General features: G+C 34.1%; 1 protein-coding gene across 4 annotated transcripts in view; it reads left to right on the top strand.

The window, feature by feature from the left end:
• Mi-2 (chromodomain-helicase-DNA-binding protein Mi-2 homolog) overlaps positions 1 to 19670 on the top strand; it is a 692327-nt gene that overhangs the window by 340768 nt on the left and 331889 nt on the right. For all 4 annotated transcript variants that reach the window (XM_090390662.1, XM_090390660.1, XM_090390659.1 and 1 more), the window contains one exon: positions 887 to 1008. In XM_090390662.1, coding sequence (XP_090246788.1) covers positions 887 to 1008 — 122 coding nt within the window. The remainder of the gene's footprint in view (positions 1 to 886; positions 1009 to 19670) is intronic.

Here is a 19670-nt window from a genome sequence, read left to right as displayed (position 1 = left end):
ATCACCCAAACCAGCTGTCAAAACTTCCCTTAAATTCATTCGCACTAGATGCACTCACTACCTCTAAAGGCAAACTATTTCACTCGCTCACTGCTTTGTAAGAGAAAAACCTAGCTCTTATCTCTTTCTTAACTTCCATGGATGCACTCCATGTTCTTTCCCCACCTTCCATGTAACAAAAAATAATAATAATAAGACAATATCCTATACGACCCATTCAGAAGTTTATAGACATCTATCATATCACTCCTCTTTCTCCTGTTAACAACTTTCTCAAGAGTCTATAATTCACATATTCACAATCTGTCCTCATAATCTAAAATCCCATAATCCAGATATAAAACTTGCTTCATCATCGTCATCAAATTCCTGCCATGTACCCACAAGGGGTGTACAAGATATGATAGTACTACATGAAAAAATTATATCATTACTAACTTCCTATCTACAATTTTCCTCCAAATCAGTCTGTTACTTGTCAATACTTTCATTAAATTTTTTATTTAGTATATCTATTCAGTTTTGGTTTCATTCTGGCCATATTTAGATCAAAATAAAATTAATTTGCACTATATAAAAATACTTTTTTTATGGTTGTCCCAAATCATTCATTATGTTAGCGCTCATTTTTCTTTGTACAAGAAATTATAATTAGATTTATAATTTTAATTCCGTCATACCAATAATTTATTATATATTCCTAATACTACTATTATGTAGTCGTATTATCATATTCACAATACTCATTAACTTGATAGTTATAATAATTCAAGAAAATCTTAATCATCAAAATGATATATTCATTTAAAGTTTAGAATAATTGTATGCATGTATGTATTTAAAACTACTGAATTAACCAGTTTTCTTTTCTTTTCTTTTTTTCTAGTTCTTCCGCATTTTAAATTCATATAAAATTATGTACAAGTTACTGCTAACAGGAACTCCTCTCCAGAATAATTTAGAAGAATTGTTTCATTTACTAAATTTCCTTAGTTCAAACAGGTTCAAGTAAGTTATCAATGTGAATTTATTACTCTGAACATTAATGGTTATTGGCTTGCAGTCAACTAACTTCAAAATAATGGAATTGTATTGTTATTTCACTTGCTCATTTTGCTTATGGAATTTTCATTAAAAAGAGCAAAATAATTTGTTAATGATTAGAATAAACAAAAACAAAAGAACTAATCTTATTGTGTAAGCATCACTAAAGAGAAGATTATTATACAGACCATACCACTTAATTGCATAGCGATTTTTGAAGTAAAACACATGATTATCTGTTCTATGCAATTATCAGACAGACCTTACTGTTTCATGGTACCAGAAATGCACATATTGGCAGTATAAATATCTTCCATATGCACCTGGATAATGATTTTTTATGTGTGATATATTAATAAATATATTGCTTAAATAAAGGAATATTTCATTGCTAATTGAAGGGAAAAAAAAAAACACAACAGAAATGTACAGTATAAATAAACCCATCAAGACAACTAGTACAGTGAATGATAGTTTATTGTGCTAAATGGACATGTAATAAATTTTAAAATTAACATCCAGTTTGGCCATAAGGAACTTGTACAATATTGAAATCAAAATGCACACAGTATCAAAATAGCTGATGTTGTCCCTCTTTTATATACCTTAAAAAATTCAAATGTTTTGCTTTTTTTTTTTTAATCTCTTACTCTGATTTCTAAATGACACGAGAACATAATTACTTGCATTGTATTATTATTATTATTATACATGCATTGTATTGCATGTATGTACCTACAGTATTTATGTCAATGTGCTAAACATGTTCAAGCACCAAAAAACTGAAAAAATTCTCTGGTGGGGAGAAAAAAAATTTGAAAAATCAACTATTTAATTAACTGTAACAAAATGTGTTAGAGCAAGAAATTGAACCCTGGCTTGGATAAATGCTATTATCCATTTATCCAGACATTATATACATATAACTATTATTCAGTTAACATCAGAAATTTGTGCTAAAGAAACGTAAGAAATGTTCGAGAAGTATTTTTGATATATATACATATACACAGATAAGCATTATATGCAAATAAATGTTCTGCAGTTAAGTTATGCAGTTAAATGTTACCATCTGTATTAAGCTAAGACTGTGATTTGGAGTATATCCTAAGTTTTTCATTATCCTATATATTATTTTCGATACTTGCTTTTTTCATGAAAATTCTATAAATCTTGAATATTGAAGTGAATTTATATAAATTAGTTCTGTTCATTTTTTCACACAAGATGTAGTATGCAAAAATACTTGTGCAGTTTGCTAATAAATTTATAATTTTTTAAAATTCTTTATAATATTCTAAAAGTATTTTAAATACAGTTCTCTGTGCCATCTGACACAGAGAAACTCTGTGGAAACTCTAGTTTTTGAACATTTTTGTATGTATTCATAGATACATTTTTTGACAAATTTTAGCTTCTCCTAAATACAAATCTGTTATTGATTCTTAACATATTGGGTGATTGCTATTAATACATATCAAATCAAGTCTCTAACTTACCAAACTCTTACTATTCAGTCTTCTAAAGCTCTAACCTATATCTTTATCAAACAAATTATATATTGGTCTTCATCAAAGATTCTTCTTACCTTGTTCCTTTCAAAAGCCTGTTTTGCTAATCTTCTGTTGTTTCCCATTCTTTTTAATTTTATTTATTTACTTATTTCTTAATATGGATCCAATCTGCAAAAAGCTGTTAAGCTTTAGTACATTATTGGCAGGGTGAAACATGTCAGACACAATATTGAACTTTATAGAAAATTAGCAAACAAATATATTATACTGGAAATAACACTACATTGTCATTATGGAAAGAGCAATCATTTCAAAGAGATGCAGAATACAGGCCAAATATAACAATGATTAATCTGCTCCTACAAGAGCAAGTATCATGCACTTGAAGAATCATACCAAATAGATAATTCATCATCATCAAATTCCTGACATGTACCCTCAAGGGGGGTGTACAGGATATGATAGTACTACAGGAAAAATTTACATCATTACTAACTTCCTATCTACAATTTTCCTCCAAATCAATCTGTTACCTGTCAAGACTCCAACATTATCAGATCTTATATTTCTATCTTTCTCTTGGTCTTTTTCTTACCAATCTGGCAGAGAATTTGTTTTGCTAATCTTTCCTCTCCCATTCTGTTTAAGTGACCATACCACCTGAGATTAGCTCTGCTAACACATTCCTGTATGCTAACAACATCAAGTTCTTTCTTAATATCCTTTTTTTCAATACAATACTGCCAATTGATGCCATCTGTTCATGCCTCTAATCTTTCTCAGGACTCTCATATCTGCAGTCTCCAGTCTGTGGTCAAATGTTTTATTTCTAACCCAGCTCTCAGATCCATAAGTTAAAATTGGTTTGAACGCTGTCTTGTATACAGGTAATTTAGTGTTTTGACTAATTTCTTTCTTATTCCATATAAATTTATTCAGTTGACTTCATACCATACCAGCTTTGTTGATTCCGTTGTCTATTTCTATATTTAATTTGCCATCCTCACTAAAAATCATGTTGAAGTAGCTGAAATGTTTTACTTATTCTGTAGGTTCTCCATTCACAATGCAGTTGATATTTTCGATGTTTCTGCCTATTTTCATTGTCTCTGTCTTATTAGTGCTGACTTTCATACCATATCTATTACAACATTTATTCAATTTAGTCAGGGAATCTTGCAGACTTGTGGCAGATTTATTTAGAAGTATAACATCATCTGCATAAAGCAAAGAGCTGACATTAACATCTCCAAATTTGATATCATATTTAATACCACAATGTGAAGGATCACATTATGGTATTAAATATGATTCCTTCACAATGTGATCCATATAGATAATGAATAACAGAGGAGATAATGTACATCCTTGTCTGACAACAGATTTAACATTAAACCATCTTCCTGTATTTCCTTCAATTCTAACTACTGCCTCACAACTCAAATAAGACTTAAGTTTTGCTTGATATAATACCCCACTGACACCATGTGACTGTAGTATTTTGAATAGCTTCTCTCTTGGCACCTTCATATGCCTTTTCCGGATCTATAAAACTTGAATATAGATCTTTGTTATATTCCCATGGTTTCTCAAATATTTGTCATAAAGTGAAAATCTGATTTTGACATCCTCTTTTTGACCTGAATCTAGCTTGTTCTTCACCAAGCTTCCCTTCCACAATCCTTCTCAACCATTTCTCAAGTATACTTCCATAAATGTTACCACTCAGTAGAGAAATATCTCTGTAATTCTCACATTCAGTTTTATTTCCCTTTATATATATATGGACACTATGAGAGCTCTACTCCAATCATCTGGAAATCTAATCAAATATAACAATTGATTAACCTGTTAGCCCTTACAAGAGCAGGTATCATGCACCAGAAGGATCATATCAAATAGATAATTAATCATTTTTTTATACTTATATAAGATGAGAATCTCTGAAGCTTTTGAGAAAGAAAGGCAGTTATTCTAATTTAAATTGAGATGTGTAATAGTGCCTCAACCTTTCATTGAAGAGATGTTCATGTGTAAAACTGCTTCTATGGAGAAGGCAGCCTATTTTTCTAGAAGATGATGTGTTCATTCTCATTACCATGTTGTGCGCAACCTGACTTTTCAGGTTTAAGGTACTCAGTGTAGCAAATGATGTTTTGCTAATCCATTATTTTCCACAGTCTGGTAAGTCTGACCAAAGTATGTTAAATCACACTCACTAGGAATCTGATAAATACCAGCTGGAGATAGAGGTAGAACAGTCTGTTTTGTAGTTGGCAAGAGATGACAAATTTTATGGGAAAGATGTGTGTATCAGGTGAAAAGCATAGATTGCTAATACAACTTGGAGGATAATTGCAATTCTAAAACTAACATTGACATGTAAGGATAAAGAAGCCATTTTGCCTCCTCCAGGAATGTTGCATGTAGATGTAATGTCCTTGTTTCCATGATGATGGAAACTAGGTCACCAGAGAGATGGGGTAAAAGGAGGCTGTTCAAGATGATCTCAAGACTGTGTTTAATGATTGTGAGGATAGATTGAGAATTTGTCGACTGCAGATGCTATCAAACAGGAGAAAGATAAGCTGATATGATAGAGACCTTCAAACTTCTGAAAGTGTTATATAGGTAGGGTGACGTAATTTATCATCCAAACCAAAACATTTAACCAGGATAATAAAAAAAAAAAAAGAATTTTATATTTGAAAATAGTTTTTTTTTCCCTGATAGAATGATTTTATAGGCCTACCAATATAATAAAACTGTCATGTTGCTCAATAAATAAATATTTCAAAATATTATATAATTTGAATTTCTTTCAACCTCTCCACCCCTCACTTTCAAAAATGTTTTGGTCATCATGTTGTACCAAAATAAAAAAAAATGATGGTACAACATGATTACCAAAACATTTTTGAAAGTGAGGGGTGGGGAGGATGAAAGAAATTAAAATTATATATTTTGAAATATTTATTTATTGAGCAACATGACAGTTTTATTATATTGGTAGGCCTATAAAATCATTCTATCAGGGGAAAAAAAAACTATTTTCAAATATAAAATTCTTTTTTTTTTTTTCTTTTTTTTTATTATCCTGGTATTATTACACCAGATCATGGAGGTCAAATTCATGTATTTTATATAGCACCTTTTCTGGGTTGTTATAAAGTTCACATCCGGAAATATTTTTCCAATTTAGTATATGCATTGGTGATGCTTCCTCGACGTTACAGATTTTGCAGATGGGAACGACTTTTATGCCATTGCTAAACTTGATTGGCCTTGTGTGGTCAGTCTTGAGGCGAGTGATCATGGATAGTGGCACAATGATTGAACTTGGAGTTGATGCTAGCTCCTGGTTCTTCTGCTGAATGCCAGTGGTGAGTCATGTCCTGGAGAATCGTTTTTTTTATGTTTTCTTTTTGAGTGGTTTTAAAAAGATTGAAATCTGTGCTATCACTGGATGTTGCAGCCATTTTTGCTACTTCATCTGCAGTTTCATTTCCCTTCCCACATGGGATGGGATCCATTGGAAAATTATTTCGGAATCCTTATGTAGTTTATGTTTTTTGCTATATCTCTAAGTATTTCATGATGGCTAGTAGCAGTTCTTAATAGCTTGAAGAGCTGCTAAGGAATCTGTGAAATATATAAACTCCTTTGGGTGTTGTTTGTCCAAATGTTGCAGTGCTGTGTTAATGGCTATTAATTTTGCATGGTATGAGTTGCAACCAATACTGTTAGTTGTTTTTAGTTCTATATTTTGAGAGCCATAGATGATTATGCCTCTCCCAGAATTGCCATTTGGATTTTTGGAGCCATCTGTGTAGATCTTTAATGAGTCCGGTCCATATTTCATTATTTTTGAAAGAGCTAATGATCTCAAGATTTCAGGGTTTTCTAGGCTTTTTTTCTCATGTTTCCCATTTCAAAGTTGATACTATATTTTTCCTGTCTTGATTTGGAGGAAATGCTGGGTAGTTGGCAATTTTATTTGGACAATCCAAGGGAATTTTATTTTCCATGATTTCATGCATTGTTGATTTTTTCTTTATTCTGTTTGTTGGTTGCCAATTTTTAAAAAGTTCACTTGTTCTATGATGTGCAAGGTTGGTTCTTTTTTTCTACAAATTTAGTAAGATTTTCTTGCCACCTAATTTTTAAAGGAACAAGGTTGGATTCGAATTCTGCTATTTTTCCAGGAGTTGTATTCTTTAGTCCACATTTGATTCTAGCTGCATTTTTCTGAATTTTTATAAGCTTCTCTAAACTGGTTTGTGATGTTTGCATCCCGATAGATGAAGCATATTCAGTTATGGGTCATATAATAGAGGTGTATGTGACTTTTAAGGTTTTAGCATCAGCTCCCCACTCCTTACCTGAGATACTTTTCATGATATTTAGTCTTCATTTTGCTCTGACTGCAACATTGTTGATATGTTTATTGAAGCTTAGTGATGGATCAAGAGCAACTCCAAGGTATTTGGGGTTTGCATTAAAGTAATTAGTTGACTGTGTAGCTTAATCTTTGGTCTCCACTTTCTGAGATGATTATTAATGGTAAATACACAAATTTCTGATTTAGTAGGGTTAATTTTGATTTTTTGGTTTTCACAGTGTGTAGAAAAACTTTCAATGGCTTTGTTTAAGTGACCTTCTGCTGTTTCTAGGTTGTTGTGAGCTGAGAATTGGACCAAATCATCAGCAAACATAGCTATCTTTGTTTCTTTATTTATATTTTTATCTAAGTCATTTAAGTAGATGGAAAAAAAGGAGTTGGCTCAAAATGCTGCCTTGAGGGAGTCCCTGTCTTATTTTCACTTTCTTGGAAAAGGTATTATTTATTTTAACTCGAATTGTTCTGTCTTAGAAAGCCATAAATCCACTTTACAACTTTCCCTTCTATTCCAATATGACACGGTTTGGAAAAGAGTTTCTGCCTCCACACCTTGTTAAAGGCATTGCTAAAATCTATAAAAGGTGCAGTGGTGGATTTGGTAGGTTTGATCTGGAAGTTATCTTGAATTGTCTGGGTTAAGTAGAAAAGTTGATCAGTTGTTAAGTGATTTCTTCTAAAGGCAGCCTGAAAATGTGGTAGTATACTATTTCTGTTTAAATAGTAATTCAAACATTGGAGTATCATTTTTTCCATCAATTTGCCTGGAATTGAAGTCATTGAAAGTGGTCTATAACTTCCTGGTTGGTCTTGAGGTTTGTAAGGCTTTAAGATTAGGTATGATTGTGGCTGTCTTCCAGTCTTTTGGAGCTTTTCCTTGTTTTAGGCTATTGTTGTATAGGCAAAATAGCCAATCTAGGGCTAGGGAAGGAATATGTTTGATCATAATTCCTTGTATGTTATCTGGTCCACATGGTTTATTTATATCTAGTCTCTCCGATTCATCTCTCAATTCGGAGATTGTAAATGGATCCCAGGGTAATTTCATTTTATATTTTGGGGAATTTGTAGCGTTTTTCTCGTGTTGAGCCTGTTTTGATATTTGATGGTCTTTCCTAGTATTCATCTCTAGTTTGCTTATATTTTGAAAATGAAAGGCCAATGTATTTGCAATCTCCCTGACTTCTATTTTGATATTTCCATCTGGATCTTTTTTAGATATTTTCCAAAGTTTGCTGCCTAGTTCTTTGTAATATATATTTTTGTTTAATTTCAGCATTTATCTTGTTGTACTCAATCCTGGTTTCTGGAGAGCTTCATAATTCATTTCATTTAGTTATTTTACTGGCAAGTTCCTGGTGAACCTTTGTGTAGTTTGAACTAACTTTCCTCCTGTAGCCCTTTGGGATACTTTTCTTTGCTGCATTTAGGAATATTCTACCAAGTCATGTAGTCTTTGTCTTATTCATCATAGTATGTGTGATCTTTCAGCATTTTACTTACTTCATCCTTGTATTTCTCCCAATTTGCCTTCTGGAAGTTCCAATGATATTTTCTTTTTTGGGTGGGTCTAGTCATTTTTGAGTTCAGATTGATTAATACTGGGGTATGGTTGCTTCCTACTGGTTCCAAAACAGAGCAAATAGCTTTGTTGTGGAGATCGGGAGACACCATAGTAATATCTAGGGTCATCTTTTGTACCATAAGAATGAGACAGATAAGTGGGTTCTCCACTGTTGAGAGTTATTAGTCCTGTTTCATCTAAGAAATTACTCAGGTTTTCTCCTCTTGGGTTTATTTCCTCAGAATCCCCATAACAGGTGTTTGCTATTCATGTCTCCTAAGATAATGGAGTTTTCTTCATTGAGATGGGATAGGCTGGAAAGATTTGGTCCAGGTTTGTCAGGAGAATGATAACAATTGAATATGTTTAATGGCTTGTTGCTTGGTTCCAGTATTTGGATTCCTTGTATTTCAGTTCCTTCTGCTACTATGTCTAGCTCAATAACTTTATATGAAAAGTTTCAGATTAGTGTCAGAAGCCCTCCTCCATTTTGGTCAATAGGCTTATCTTGTTGTATGATATTATAGTTTTTAATATTTACTCTGCTGATTTGTCGAATGGTTTCCTGGATGCAGATGATATCAGCATCATGTTTGTCAGCTAGTAGTAATAGTTCATGTAGTTTTTCTTTGCTTGCTGGAGTAACGATACCGTTTAAATTACATTAGATGATATTAATATTTTTTGTCTTGGGTTGAATGATTTGCTCATTTCTCAACTCTGGCATCATTTCCAAATCAAAAGTCGCATCGGCTGCCCCATACATAGTAGCATAGGTATAATCACTGAAATTTGTCTTCATGACGGGGGGAGGGGGGGGAGAAATGCTGCTGTCATTAGATCATCCAGAGGGTATCACAAGGAGGTGACAGTCAGACTTTGCCCTCAAATATAAAATTCTTTCTAAAGAAAATAAAAATAACATATGTCCATCTACATTTAAAACAAAATAAAAAAATAAAATTAAAATATTATGTTGATTATTTAAACAGTAAAAAATAACATAAACAGATTAATTATTCTTGGTAAATATTCACATTCTTCAATCAGTTTATTTGACATATTAATAAATTGACATACTCTAAAACTGTGTTACTAGTATTTTTCTGAAGAATGCATTTTTTTTTTTTTTCAATATAATCTTATTTTTAATTTTTTCATGAAATTGCCTGTAGTCTTCTTCAAAGTTTCATTTTATGGTTAATAAATTTGAACTTTTCTGCACTTTTAATTGCTCTTCTCTGTAGACAATATTTTTAATTGAAAAGGTACATATAGTAGTCAGCAAGACAGCAGCAGCATCGAATGCTTCCCCCACCACCCAAGTTCTTCATGCTTTTGATGATTCTGCCTTGCTGGCTACTATATGTACCTTTTCAATTAAAATATTATTGTTATTTTTAATTGAAAAATAACAATTAAAACTAAAACAAAACAAAACTAAAACATGTTAGTTATGTTGCACCAGGACAAATACTAAACCAGGTGGGATGCTGAGACAACAGAAAACCCACAGCATATGGTCACCATACAAATAGGACACCAGTGGATAGAATTTTTCATTTTGTGAAAGTTATGAGAGGGTAGTAGGGCATCCATGGAAGTCAAGATTCAGTATAGTCAAGAAAGGGATGAGAGCTAGATTTTTCTCTTATAGAGCAGTGCATGATTTAATGGCTTACTTTTGAAAGTAGTGAGTGCAGGTAGTGCAAATGAATTCACAAAAAGGTATGATAGTGTGGTTGGTATCTGGCCTATCTCGATGAGTCTGACCACCAAGAAGTCTGTGGCAATAATAATATGTTTTTCTTATTAGTCTCAGTAATACAGTTGTGTCAGTAGTATCCCTGTAATTTCTCTTTTTTTTTTTTTTTTTTTTTCTACTGCTGCTTCTTTTTTGATGGTGTAACAGACATCTAAGTTTAATAACTAACTCATTAGCTGATATTTTACCTAATGGTGCAAGAATATGAGATATGCATGTGCGTGCAGACGCAACAGATAAGCAAACTCAGATTGAATCCCAAATGGTATGACCTCACAGTTCAAAATGACATTCCTCTGTTAACATGATGAGTAGATCTTGATCATGAAGCTGGTGGTCTCACGATGATAGTTTACCAGATTTCTAGTGGTATGAGACAGCCATGTTTATTGAGGTTAGGAGAATGGTGTGGAGCTGTGTCAGAATCCAGAAACACACTCTCAGATTAATATTTACTGTTATTAATAGTAGATAGTTTTTTTTTTTTTTTTTTTTTTTTTTTTGAGTGGCACGGTCTTCAACCTTAGTGTGGCCAGGGCTCGGCAAATTTGCCACAAAAAAATGTGCTCACCAATATATTGTACTTATTTCCTTATATAAATGTGCTTATTTTTATTAAATAAAAATATTCTTTAAAAAAATTTAAAAATAAAAAAAAAATTTTTTTTATTAAATAAAAATATTCTGGGGTGCTTAAGGGTCAAAGCTGTATAACTGAGAGGAGACCTCCACATAGCCTTTAAAGGAATGCGGAGAACCGACCAGGGCTTCTGACCTAATGTCCAATCCTCACCTTCTCGTGGTGCACCCTGTTGGGTATCTACTTGGATACTGAACGGACGAGGATGGGCTGGCAATTTGGTATTTAGCCGACCAAATTGTATTCTTATTGGTTAAACCAAAATATAGAATGATGGTACAACATGACAAAATTTCATGCTGGCTGGGGCGTCGCCCGGTTAAATAAGCCCGCCGTTGTTTTCGCCAGGGAACCAGGGCGAACAGCGAAAAGTCAGCTACTGGAACAAATCTGAAAATAAACCCCAACTCAACATCACCAGAGTTAAAGATCGGTACTATCAACGTAAGAAGCCTGAATGGCAAAGAAATGGAGCTAGCTGAGGAATTAGATAAGTACCAGATCGACATAATAGGGGTGACTGAAACAAAAAAGACCAAAACTCGTGAGATCTTTCTGAGCAATAAATACAAAATGTTATATTCAGGCAATGACAATCAAGGAAAAGAAGGCGTAGCCATAGTATTCAACACAAAATACGAGGCTATCTTCTTGAATGGCAGTCAGTCTCAAGTAGAGTAATGTGGGCAAATATGAGAATGGGGAACTGGACAATGAGACTTATTTGTGCCTATGGTCCTACAGAAGGTTCTACTAAGGTAGAAGTGGAGGAATTTTTTGAAGCTTTAGAAAAAGCAACTGACAGAATGAAAAATGAAAAGTTGGTCCTTGTTGGGGATCTAAATAGCAGAGTAGGAAATGATTGTGAGACATACAAAAATATTTTGGGAAAATTTGGAGAAAAGAGCAAAGCTAATAATAATGGCAAATATCTGTTGGATTTCTGCTCAGGACATGGACTGGTTATTACTAACGCCATGTTCCAACATAAAAATGTGCACAAATTCACATGGAGAGAGGCAAGGAATAAGAAAAGTCTCATTGACTATGTTATTGTTGATAGTGATGTTTTCTCCCTGGTGCAGGACACCAGAGTGTACAGAGGATTTGAAATTGGAAGTGATCACAATTTAGTTTTGAGCAGGATAAAATTGAATTTCATATTGAAAAGAATAACATGTAAGAAAGTTTTAAAGCGAATAAAAGTTGAGCAGCTCTCAGATGTGAGCTGTAGACTAAAATACACAAAGATTATTGAAGAAAAAATGAAAGAGTTTCAGAACAGGAATCAAACCTTGGAGATTCAGTGGCAAACTCTGAAGAAAACATTGATTGATTCTGCCAGAGAGGCATGTGGTGAGGTTGTCTGTAAGGATAAAAAAATCAGAACTCCCTGGTGGACACAGGAAGTTAAAGAGGCAGTGAAGGAAAAGAAGAAAGCATACCAAAAGTTCCTGTCAAATAAGTCAGCTTGTGCTCTTAGAGAATATAGAGACAAATGCAAGAATGCTAAACACTGTGTAAAACTAGCTAAACAAAAGTCATGGGAGGACTTTGGCAAGAATATAGAAAATAAATATCAAGAGGGTGGTAAAATATTCTGGAGGTTGTTGAAGAAGCTTAAGAATGGAGGAAAGAATGCTATAAAAGGAATTAGAGATGATAAAGGTGACATGAAAATGGGAGAAAAAGATATCCTTGAAGTATGGAGTGATTACTTTGAAAAACTGCTAAATGAAACAAGCAGTGATGACAGCACAGCGGTAAAAAACACCGACCAGGCATGTAGTCAGGAATACATATCAATACTTTAAGTAGAAAAAGCCATCAAAGGCTTGAAATGTGGAAAAGCAGCAGGAGTAGATGATATTTGACTAGAAATGCTGAAGTATGGTGGTATAAGAGTCTTACAGTGGCTGCACTGCATAGTTCAGAAAGCCTGGACAGAGGGACGAATTCCCGATGATTGGAGTAGAGCTCTCATAGTACCCATATATAAAAAGGGAAATAAAACTGCATGTGAGAATTACAGAGGTATTTCCCTACTGAGTGTTCTTGGCAAGATTTATGCAAGTATACTTGAGAAACGGTTGAGAAGAATTATGGAAGAAAAGCTTGGTGAAGAACAAGCTGGATTCAGGCCAAATAGAGGCTGTCAGGATCAGATATTCACTTTACGACAAATAGTCGAGAAAGCATGGGAATATAACAAAGATCTCTATTTAAGTTTTGTCGATCTGGAAAAGGCATATGACAAGATGCCAAGAGAGAAGCTATTCAATACGCTGCAGTTATATGGTGTCAATGGGGCATTATATCAAGCAATACTTAGTCTTTATTTGAGTTGTAAGTCAGCAGTTAGAATTGAATGAAGTACAGGAAGATGGTTTAATGTTAAATCTGGTGTGAGACAAGGATGTACATTATCCCCTCTGTTATTCATTATCTATATGGATCGCATTATGAAGGAAAGTGGTATTAAACATGATATCAAAATTGGAGATGTTAATGTCATATCTTTGCTTTATGCGGATGATGTTATACTTCTAAATAAATCCGGTAGAAGTCTGCAAGATTCTCTGACTAAATTGAATAGCTGTTGTAATAGATATGGTATGAAGGTCAGCAATAAAAAGACAAAGACAAAGAAAATAGGCAGAATCATTGAAAATGTCAACTGTGTTGTGAATGGAGAACCTGTGGAACAAGTAAAACATTTCAGCTATTTAGGCACGATTTTTACTGAAGATGGTAAATTAAATATAGAAATAGACAACAGAATCAGCAAAGCTGGTATGGTGGGAAGTCAATTGAATAAATTCATATGGAATAAGAGAGAAATTAGTCGGAACACTAAATTAGCTGTATACAAGACAGTGTTCAAACCAGTTTTAACTTATGGATCTGAGAGCTGGGTCAGAAGTAAAACACTTGACCAAAGACTAGAGTCCACAGATATGAGAGTCCTGAGAAAGATTATAGGCGTGAACAAATGGCATCAATGGCAGTATCATATTAAAAACGAGGATATTAGAACTTGACATTGTAAGCATCCAGGAATGCGTTAGCAGAGCTAATCTCAGGTGGTATGGTCACTTAAATAGAATGGGTGAGGAAAGATTAGCAAAACAAGTGTTCTCTGCCATGTTGGCAGCAAAACAACTCATTGGAAGACCAAGATATAGGTGGATTGATATGGTACAAAGTGCTTTAGACGATAGAAATATAAGATCTAATAATGTTGGAGTGTTGACAAGTAACAGACTGATTTGGAGGAAAATTGTAGATAGGAAATTAATAATGATGTAATTTTTTTCATGTAGTACTATCATATCCTGTACACCCCTTGAGGGTACATGGCAGGAATTTGATGATGATGATGATGATAAAAATATTCTATTTTATTCACTCTGCAGCTACTTGCCAGCTGACAAAATCTGCTCGCCTGTGGCAAGTGGACGAGCGTATTTGTTGAGCCCTGAGTATGGCTAATATAGATATTGGATGTTTCTGTGTGTCATTCAGATAAATATTAACTGTTCTTCCAGGTCAAGCAAAATATTACAATTTGTAGGAAAAAGGAATACCATGGACACCAGGATAATCGAGGTGATGAGGAGGATTTCTTAGTGAACAGATAAGATTAGCTAATTATTGGTAAGATTTGAAGAAAGAAGTCTGAATAATGTATCTTTTGAGGGCGTGTGAAATTTTTTCCTGTGGTGCTTGGATGTAAGGGATAGTAATGTTTTTTTTATTTCGAATTGGTGGTGGCGGGGGGGTGGGGTGGAAGAAGCAACTCAGAATTATCATGGATGTAATTGATTTCATTAAAGGGACAAAAATTTTGTTAAGATATATTTAGCTGTTAATTACTAATGTTTTTATAACCATACTTTTGGGGGGAGAAGTAATGGTGTGATAGAAAATAAATATGCCTTACCAGTCTGGGTAGGATTCATATAGACAGCAGAAGGATAGTATAATAACTTCCTATCAACAATTTTCCTCCAAATTAATCTGTTATCTATCAAGACCTCCAGTATTATCAGATCTTATGTTTCAGTCTTCTAAGTATCAATTAGAACAGTCATTAAAAATACATACTTAATTCCTTATTATGAGGGCTCAACCAGTCCTAAGAGACAGTTCAGGAAAAGGTGAACCTCACATGAATAAATAAAAACTGTATCAATCCACCTCTAACTTCTGGTGGAAAGTTTGAGGTGGATTGATATAGTAAGAACTACATGTTGAAAGTCTCCATATTCTACTTTCTGAAAGGATAGAAAAATCATTTCTGATTTTTCTATCCTTTCAGAAAACCTCACCACATGCTCTCTTGGATTAATCAATCAGCATTTTCTTCAGGATCTGGTACTGATGCTCCAAGGTATTTTTCTGGTTTTCATATTCTTTCATTTTTTCTTGAATATTTGTGTATTTGAGTCTACTGTTCATCTATGAAAGCTGCTCAACTTTGATTCTTTTTAAAACTTTCTTAATACACTTTTCTTTTCAATATGATATTCAGTTTTATCCCGCTCATTACTAAATGGTGATCACATCAAATTTCAAATCCTTTGTATACTCATATGTCCTGAACCATCATGAAGAAATTATAATTTACAATAACGATATTTCCACACTGTCTCCATGAATAACATTAGTGAATTAGACTTCTTTTTATTCTTGCATCTTTTCTTCATTTATAATTGTGCACCTCTTTATGTTAGAAGATGATGATTATTAATGCATAGCTTATGTCTTGAATAGAAATCTAGCAAATACTTGCATTATTATTAGCTTTGCTCTTTTCTCCAAATTTTCCTAAAATGTTTCTGTATGTTTGATAATCATTTATTACTTGGCTTTTTAGATCTGTAACAATGACCAGCTTTTCCTTTATATTAGCTGCCTTCTCTAATGACTCAAAATATTCCTCCACTTCTTCCTTAATAGAACAGTAAGAACCATGGAAATAGAACATTTCCATGGTATGAACCAGTCAAGGCTTAGTTAATTGAACTTTTGTTGTTTTGAAGGTCAGAGAATTGTGAGATCACTTTGTTGCATACACATAAATGCGTTATTCTGTATTGTTTCAGCTCTGGAAATTTTTTTCTTCAGTAAAGCAGCCACTAACAGTCACCAATCTGAAATTAATTTTTTCCCATTTTTCAAAAGCATGGAAATGGACGCAGCTTGTCTTCATGCATATTTTGTAAACCCTGTGTATCCTTTTAAGCATATTTTACTTAAACATGTAAAACATAAATTTATGAAATGGATATGGATTTACGATATTTTTTCAAATCTAATCTCAAGTGATTTTAAGGAAAATGTTAACATCAGCATCTTGAATATGGTTACAGAAAATGCCTTTATTCTGATAAAAGAAATTCTTAAAAGAGCAATCATTTATTTTCATCATGAATTAAAGATGCCAAACAATAATAAGAATCTAGTGTCCTAAAAAGCCTTTGAGTCCCATGATCTGCAAAAGTATCCTTGGCTGCCATAATTTTAGGATAAGGCGGTTAGTATTATGCCTTAATACATATTAAATAATATTAAGGTGGAAATATTCTAGAGGTTATTAACAAAACTTAAAACAGAGGAGAGTGTTCTTAAAGGAAAGATATTCTGGATGTCCGGAGTAATTTTTTGTGTCTCTCATCCAACCAAGGCTGTAAACCTATAGTAAATCAATACTGTGGGCAGGCTTAAGGTTATGTCTTTTTTTATCACTTTTTATTATTTTTATTTTTTACATAGTCTAAGAACCTTCTCTGGAAACCAAGCACAGAACTTTTTCATGTGATTACAGACCACCAACAAGCAGAGCAATGGTCTCATACTAAATGATGAAATTCATCTCCCACCCTAAAGACAATCGCAAATGTCCATACCCATGGGTTTGAATCAGCCAGTCAGGCCAGAAAGCCTGTTGGTCTGAGTGGCAGAAATGTGGAAAAGCAAATGCAGTAGTTGTAATTCAACAATAAATGTTCGACTACAGAGTTAAGAAAGTTTTACAGTGACTGCACATAATTCAGAAGACACAGTCTGAAGGAAAATTAAGGATGATTGTCGTACAGCTCATAGCACCCTCGTTATATTTCACAGTAATCTGTGAAAATTACAGTGGAATTTCTCTGTTGAATGTTCTATGTAAGATGTATGCAGTCATATTTAAGAAGCTAAGGAAAACAAGCTATGCTCAGACTGGAGGTTGTCAAGATCAGATTTTCACTTTACAACAGATAGTTGGGAAAATAATAAGTTCTGCATTTAAGTTTTGTATATCTGAAAGAGGTGCATCAGAAGGTGTCAAGAGTGCATCACAGAGGTGACAGAAAGAAAAGAACTGTGTCACTTTTCAACAAAAATTTCTCTTTACTTGAACACAATCTTCACATCTTTGAATTAACATTTCTTTGTCCTTGAAAAAAAATAGTCTATAGTTTTGTCTGCAAAATGGCCTAAAACTGCACCTTTCACCTCATTCTCATCTGCAAATTTTCTTCCTTGAAGGCCTTTCTTCAGTTTCGAGTAGTAGTAATCATTGGGTGCTAGATCTGGGCAGTAGGGGTTTATGATCAATCTCCTGGAAGCCACAGTCCTTCACTGCAGCCTTTATAACAACAGCTGTATGGACTGGAGCATTGTTGTAAAGCAAGCAAACATCATCACTCAGCATTCCTCTTCTCTTATCCTTTATTGCGTCATGCAGTTTGTACAGGAGTGAAGCATAATATTCTGCATTCATGGTAGTATTCCTTTCCTTGAAGTCAATCAAGTGAATTCCCTGGAAATTCCAAAAGATTGTTACCATAATCTTCTTGGTGGACTGAGTGACCTTGGCTTCTTCTCGGTGGAGCTTCACCTGGTTTGCACCAATCCATGGATTCCCTTTTGGAAAGAGGATCGTAATAAAGGACTATGGTTTCATCCCCAGTGACAATGGATTCCATTCCCCTCTCCCTGATTCCCTTGGCAAAAGCCCTAAAAACTTGCAGGAACAGGTCACACAATGCTCCTTCTGAATGAAAGAGAGAAGTTCTTTGAGTTTCAGCCATCTCTCATTGAGCAGTTCTTCCTCAACAAGAGAGACATTCTCTTCAGTCATCACTTCCACAGGCTGACCATCACAATGATCATCTTCGATGCTCTCTCTCTCTCTTCCTAGGTGAAACTGTTTAGCCCATTCCTTCACAGGAGAAGCTTCCCCATAAACACCATCCAATCGCTGTTTGATAGCACTTGGAGAAAGCCCTTCTTTGGTAAAAAAAACAAAAAAACTATCAAAGTGCGATACTCTGTTTCATTACAGCCACTTAGCATGCCACGTGTTAGTCAAACGAGTACCTCCAACAACTGAATGACGCAGGTAGAGAGGTGAAATTGGTATACTAAGCTCCCCATAGATGATGCTATCTGTCATGCACATGCACAATTTTGTATATGAGGCTGGAAACTTTTGGAACCTACTTTGTACTTTATTATAAATAGTGAATGAATTAATAAGGTGGAACTTACCATTTACAGGCTTGTGCTGCCTACCATAAAGTATCATATTCCCGTCTGTCCATTCCTGAATTTTATCTTTAACCAACTTCCCCAATACTTTAACCACCACTCCTGAGATAATGTTTGATCTGCAATGGAACCAGCTTACCCTCTTCTCACTACTATTACAGATTGTCATTGCTGAGACTTAGATTAAACAACTTGTTCAGAGGCCTCTGATAGTTTTCTTGCACATTCTTTGGCCAACATCTCATCGATTCACACCGATATTTTTTATTATGTTAAGCACATCCAGTTTATTTACCTCAATTCTCACATCAGCAACTGCAAAGTCTTGACCTAGATGATATGCCATTGCAGAGTGATCAGGTACTAGCTCAACTATTTCTTCTGCTTCTGTTTGCTTTCCTACCATTGGAGATAATTGCAGTTATTCTTCCATAATATTTCTTTCTCTTACAGGCTACATAGCGAAAGAACTGTTTAGGATTTACTTTGGCTTGCTTTGTTAATTTTCACTCATAATGTGATTTATTCTTCCTTACTATACTAGTCATCCTTCTTGCCAGTGCTTTGTATTGCTTGAGTGTACACCGATTGCCTTTTTCTTTATATTCTCTCCACAATATTTTTTTTTCCCTGCAGCTCCTTCTTTATATTGTTACTCATCATCATAATGCTAAATACAAATATAGACCACATTGGTCTGCTGCACTGGTTTTATTTTCAGTCTAATATCTTCTTTTGAGATCTACCCAATCTTCTCTTACCAATCAGTTTATATTGTATTAATTGTTTAGGATGTCCCACCACGGGTATGGATGTTTGTGATTGTCTGCAAAATTACTAGTAGCAGTAGATGGCTTTGGTGTAGTTGCAATTCGTTGTGGTTGGTGAATTGAGTGGTGGAAACAGAGGGTTGTTGTAGAGTAAATGCCCTTCCTCAATGAGTCTTTGGATTGCCTGGAGATGTCATGTAATAATAATACTAATAATATTGGATGTTTAGAGAAAAGAGCAAGGCTAATAATAACTGCAAATACCTGTTGGATTTCTGCTCAGGACATGGACTGGTTATTACTAACACAATGTTCCAACATAAAAATGTGCACAAATTCAAATGAAGAAAAGAGGCAAGGAATAAGAAAAGTCATATTGACTATATTATTGTTGATGGTGATGTTTTCCCATTGGTGCAGGACATTAGAGTG

This window comes from Typopeltis vanoorti, chromosome 3 (genome assembly GCF_054136105.1).
Source record: "Typopeltis vanoorti isolate ZY-2024b chromosome 3, IOZ_Tvanoo_1.0, whole genome shotgun sequence".
Classification (NCBI taxonomy): Eukaryota; Metazoa; Arthropoda; class Arachnida; order Uropygi; family Thelyphonidae; genus Typopeltis; species Typopeltis vanoorti.
Note: the sequence above shows the minus strand (reverse complement) of the source record. Positions and strands in the feature narration are given on the sequence as shown.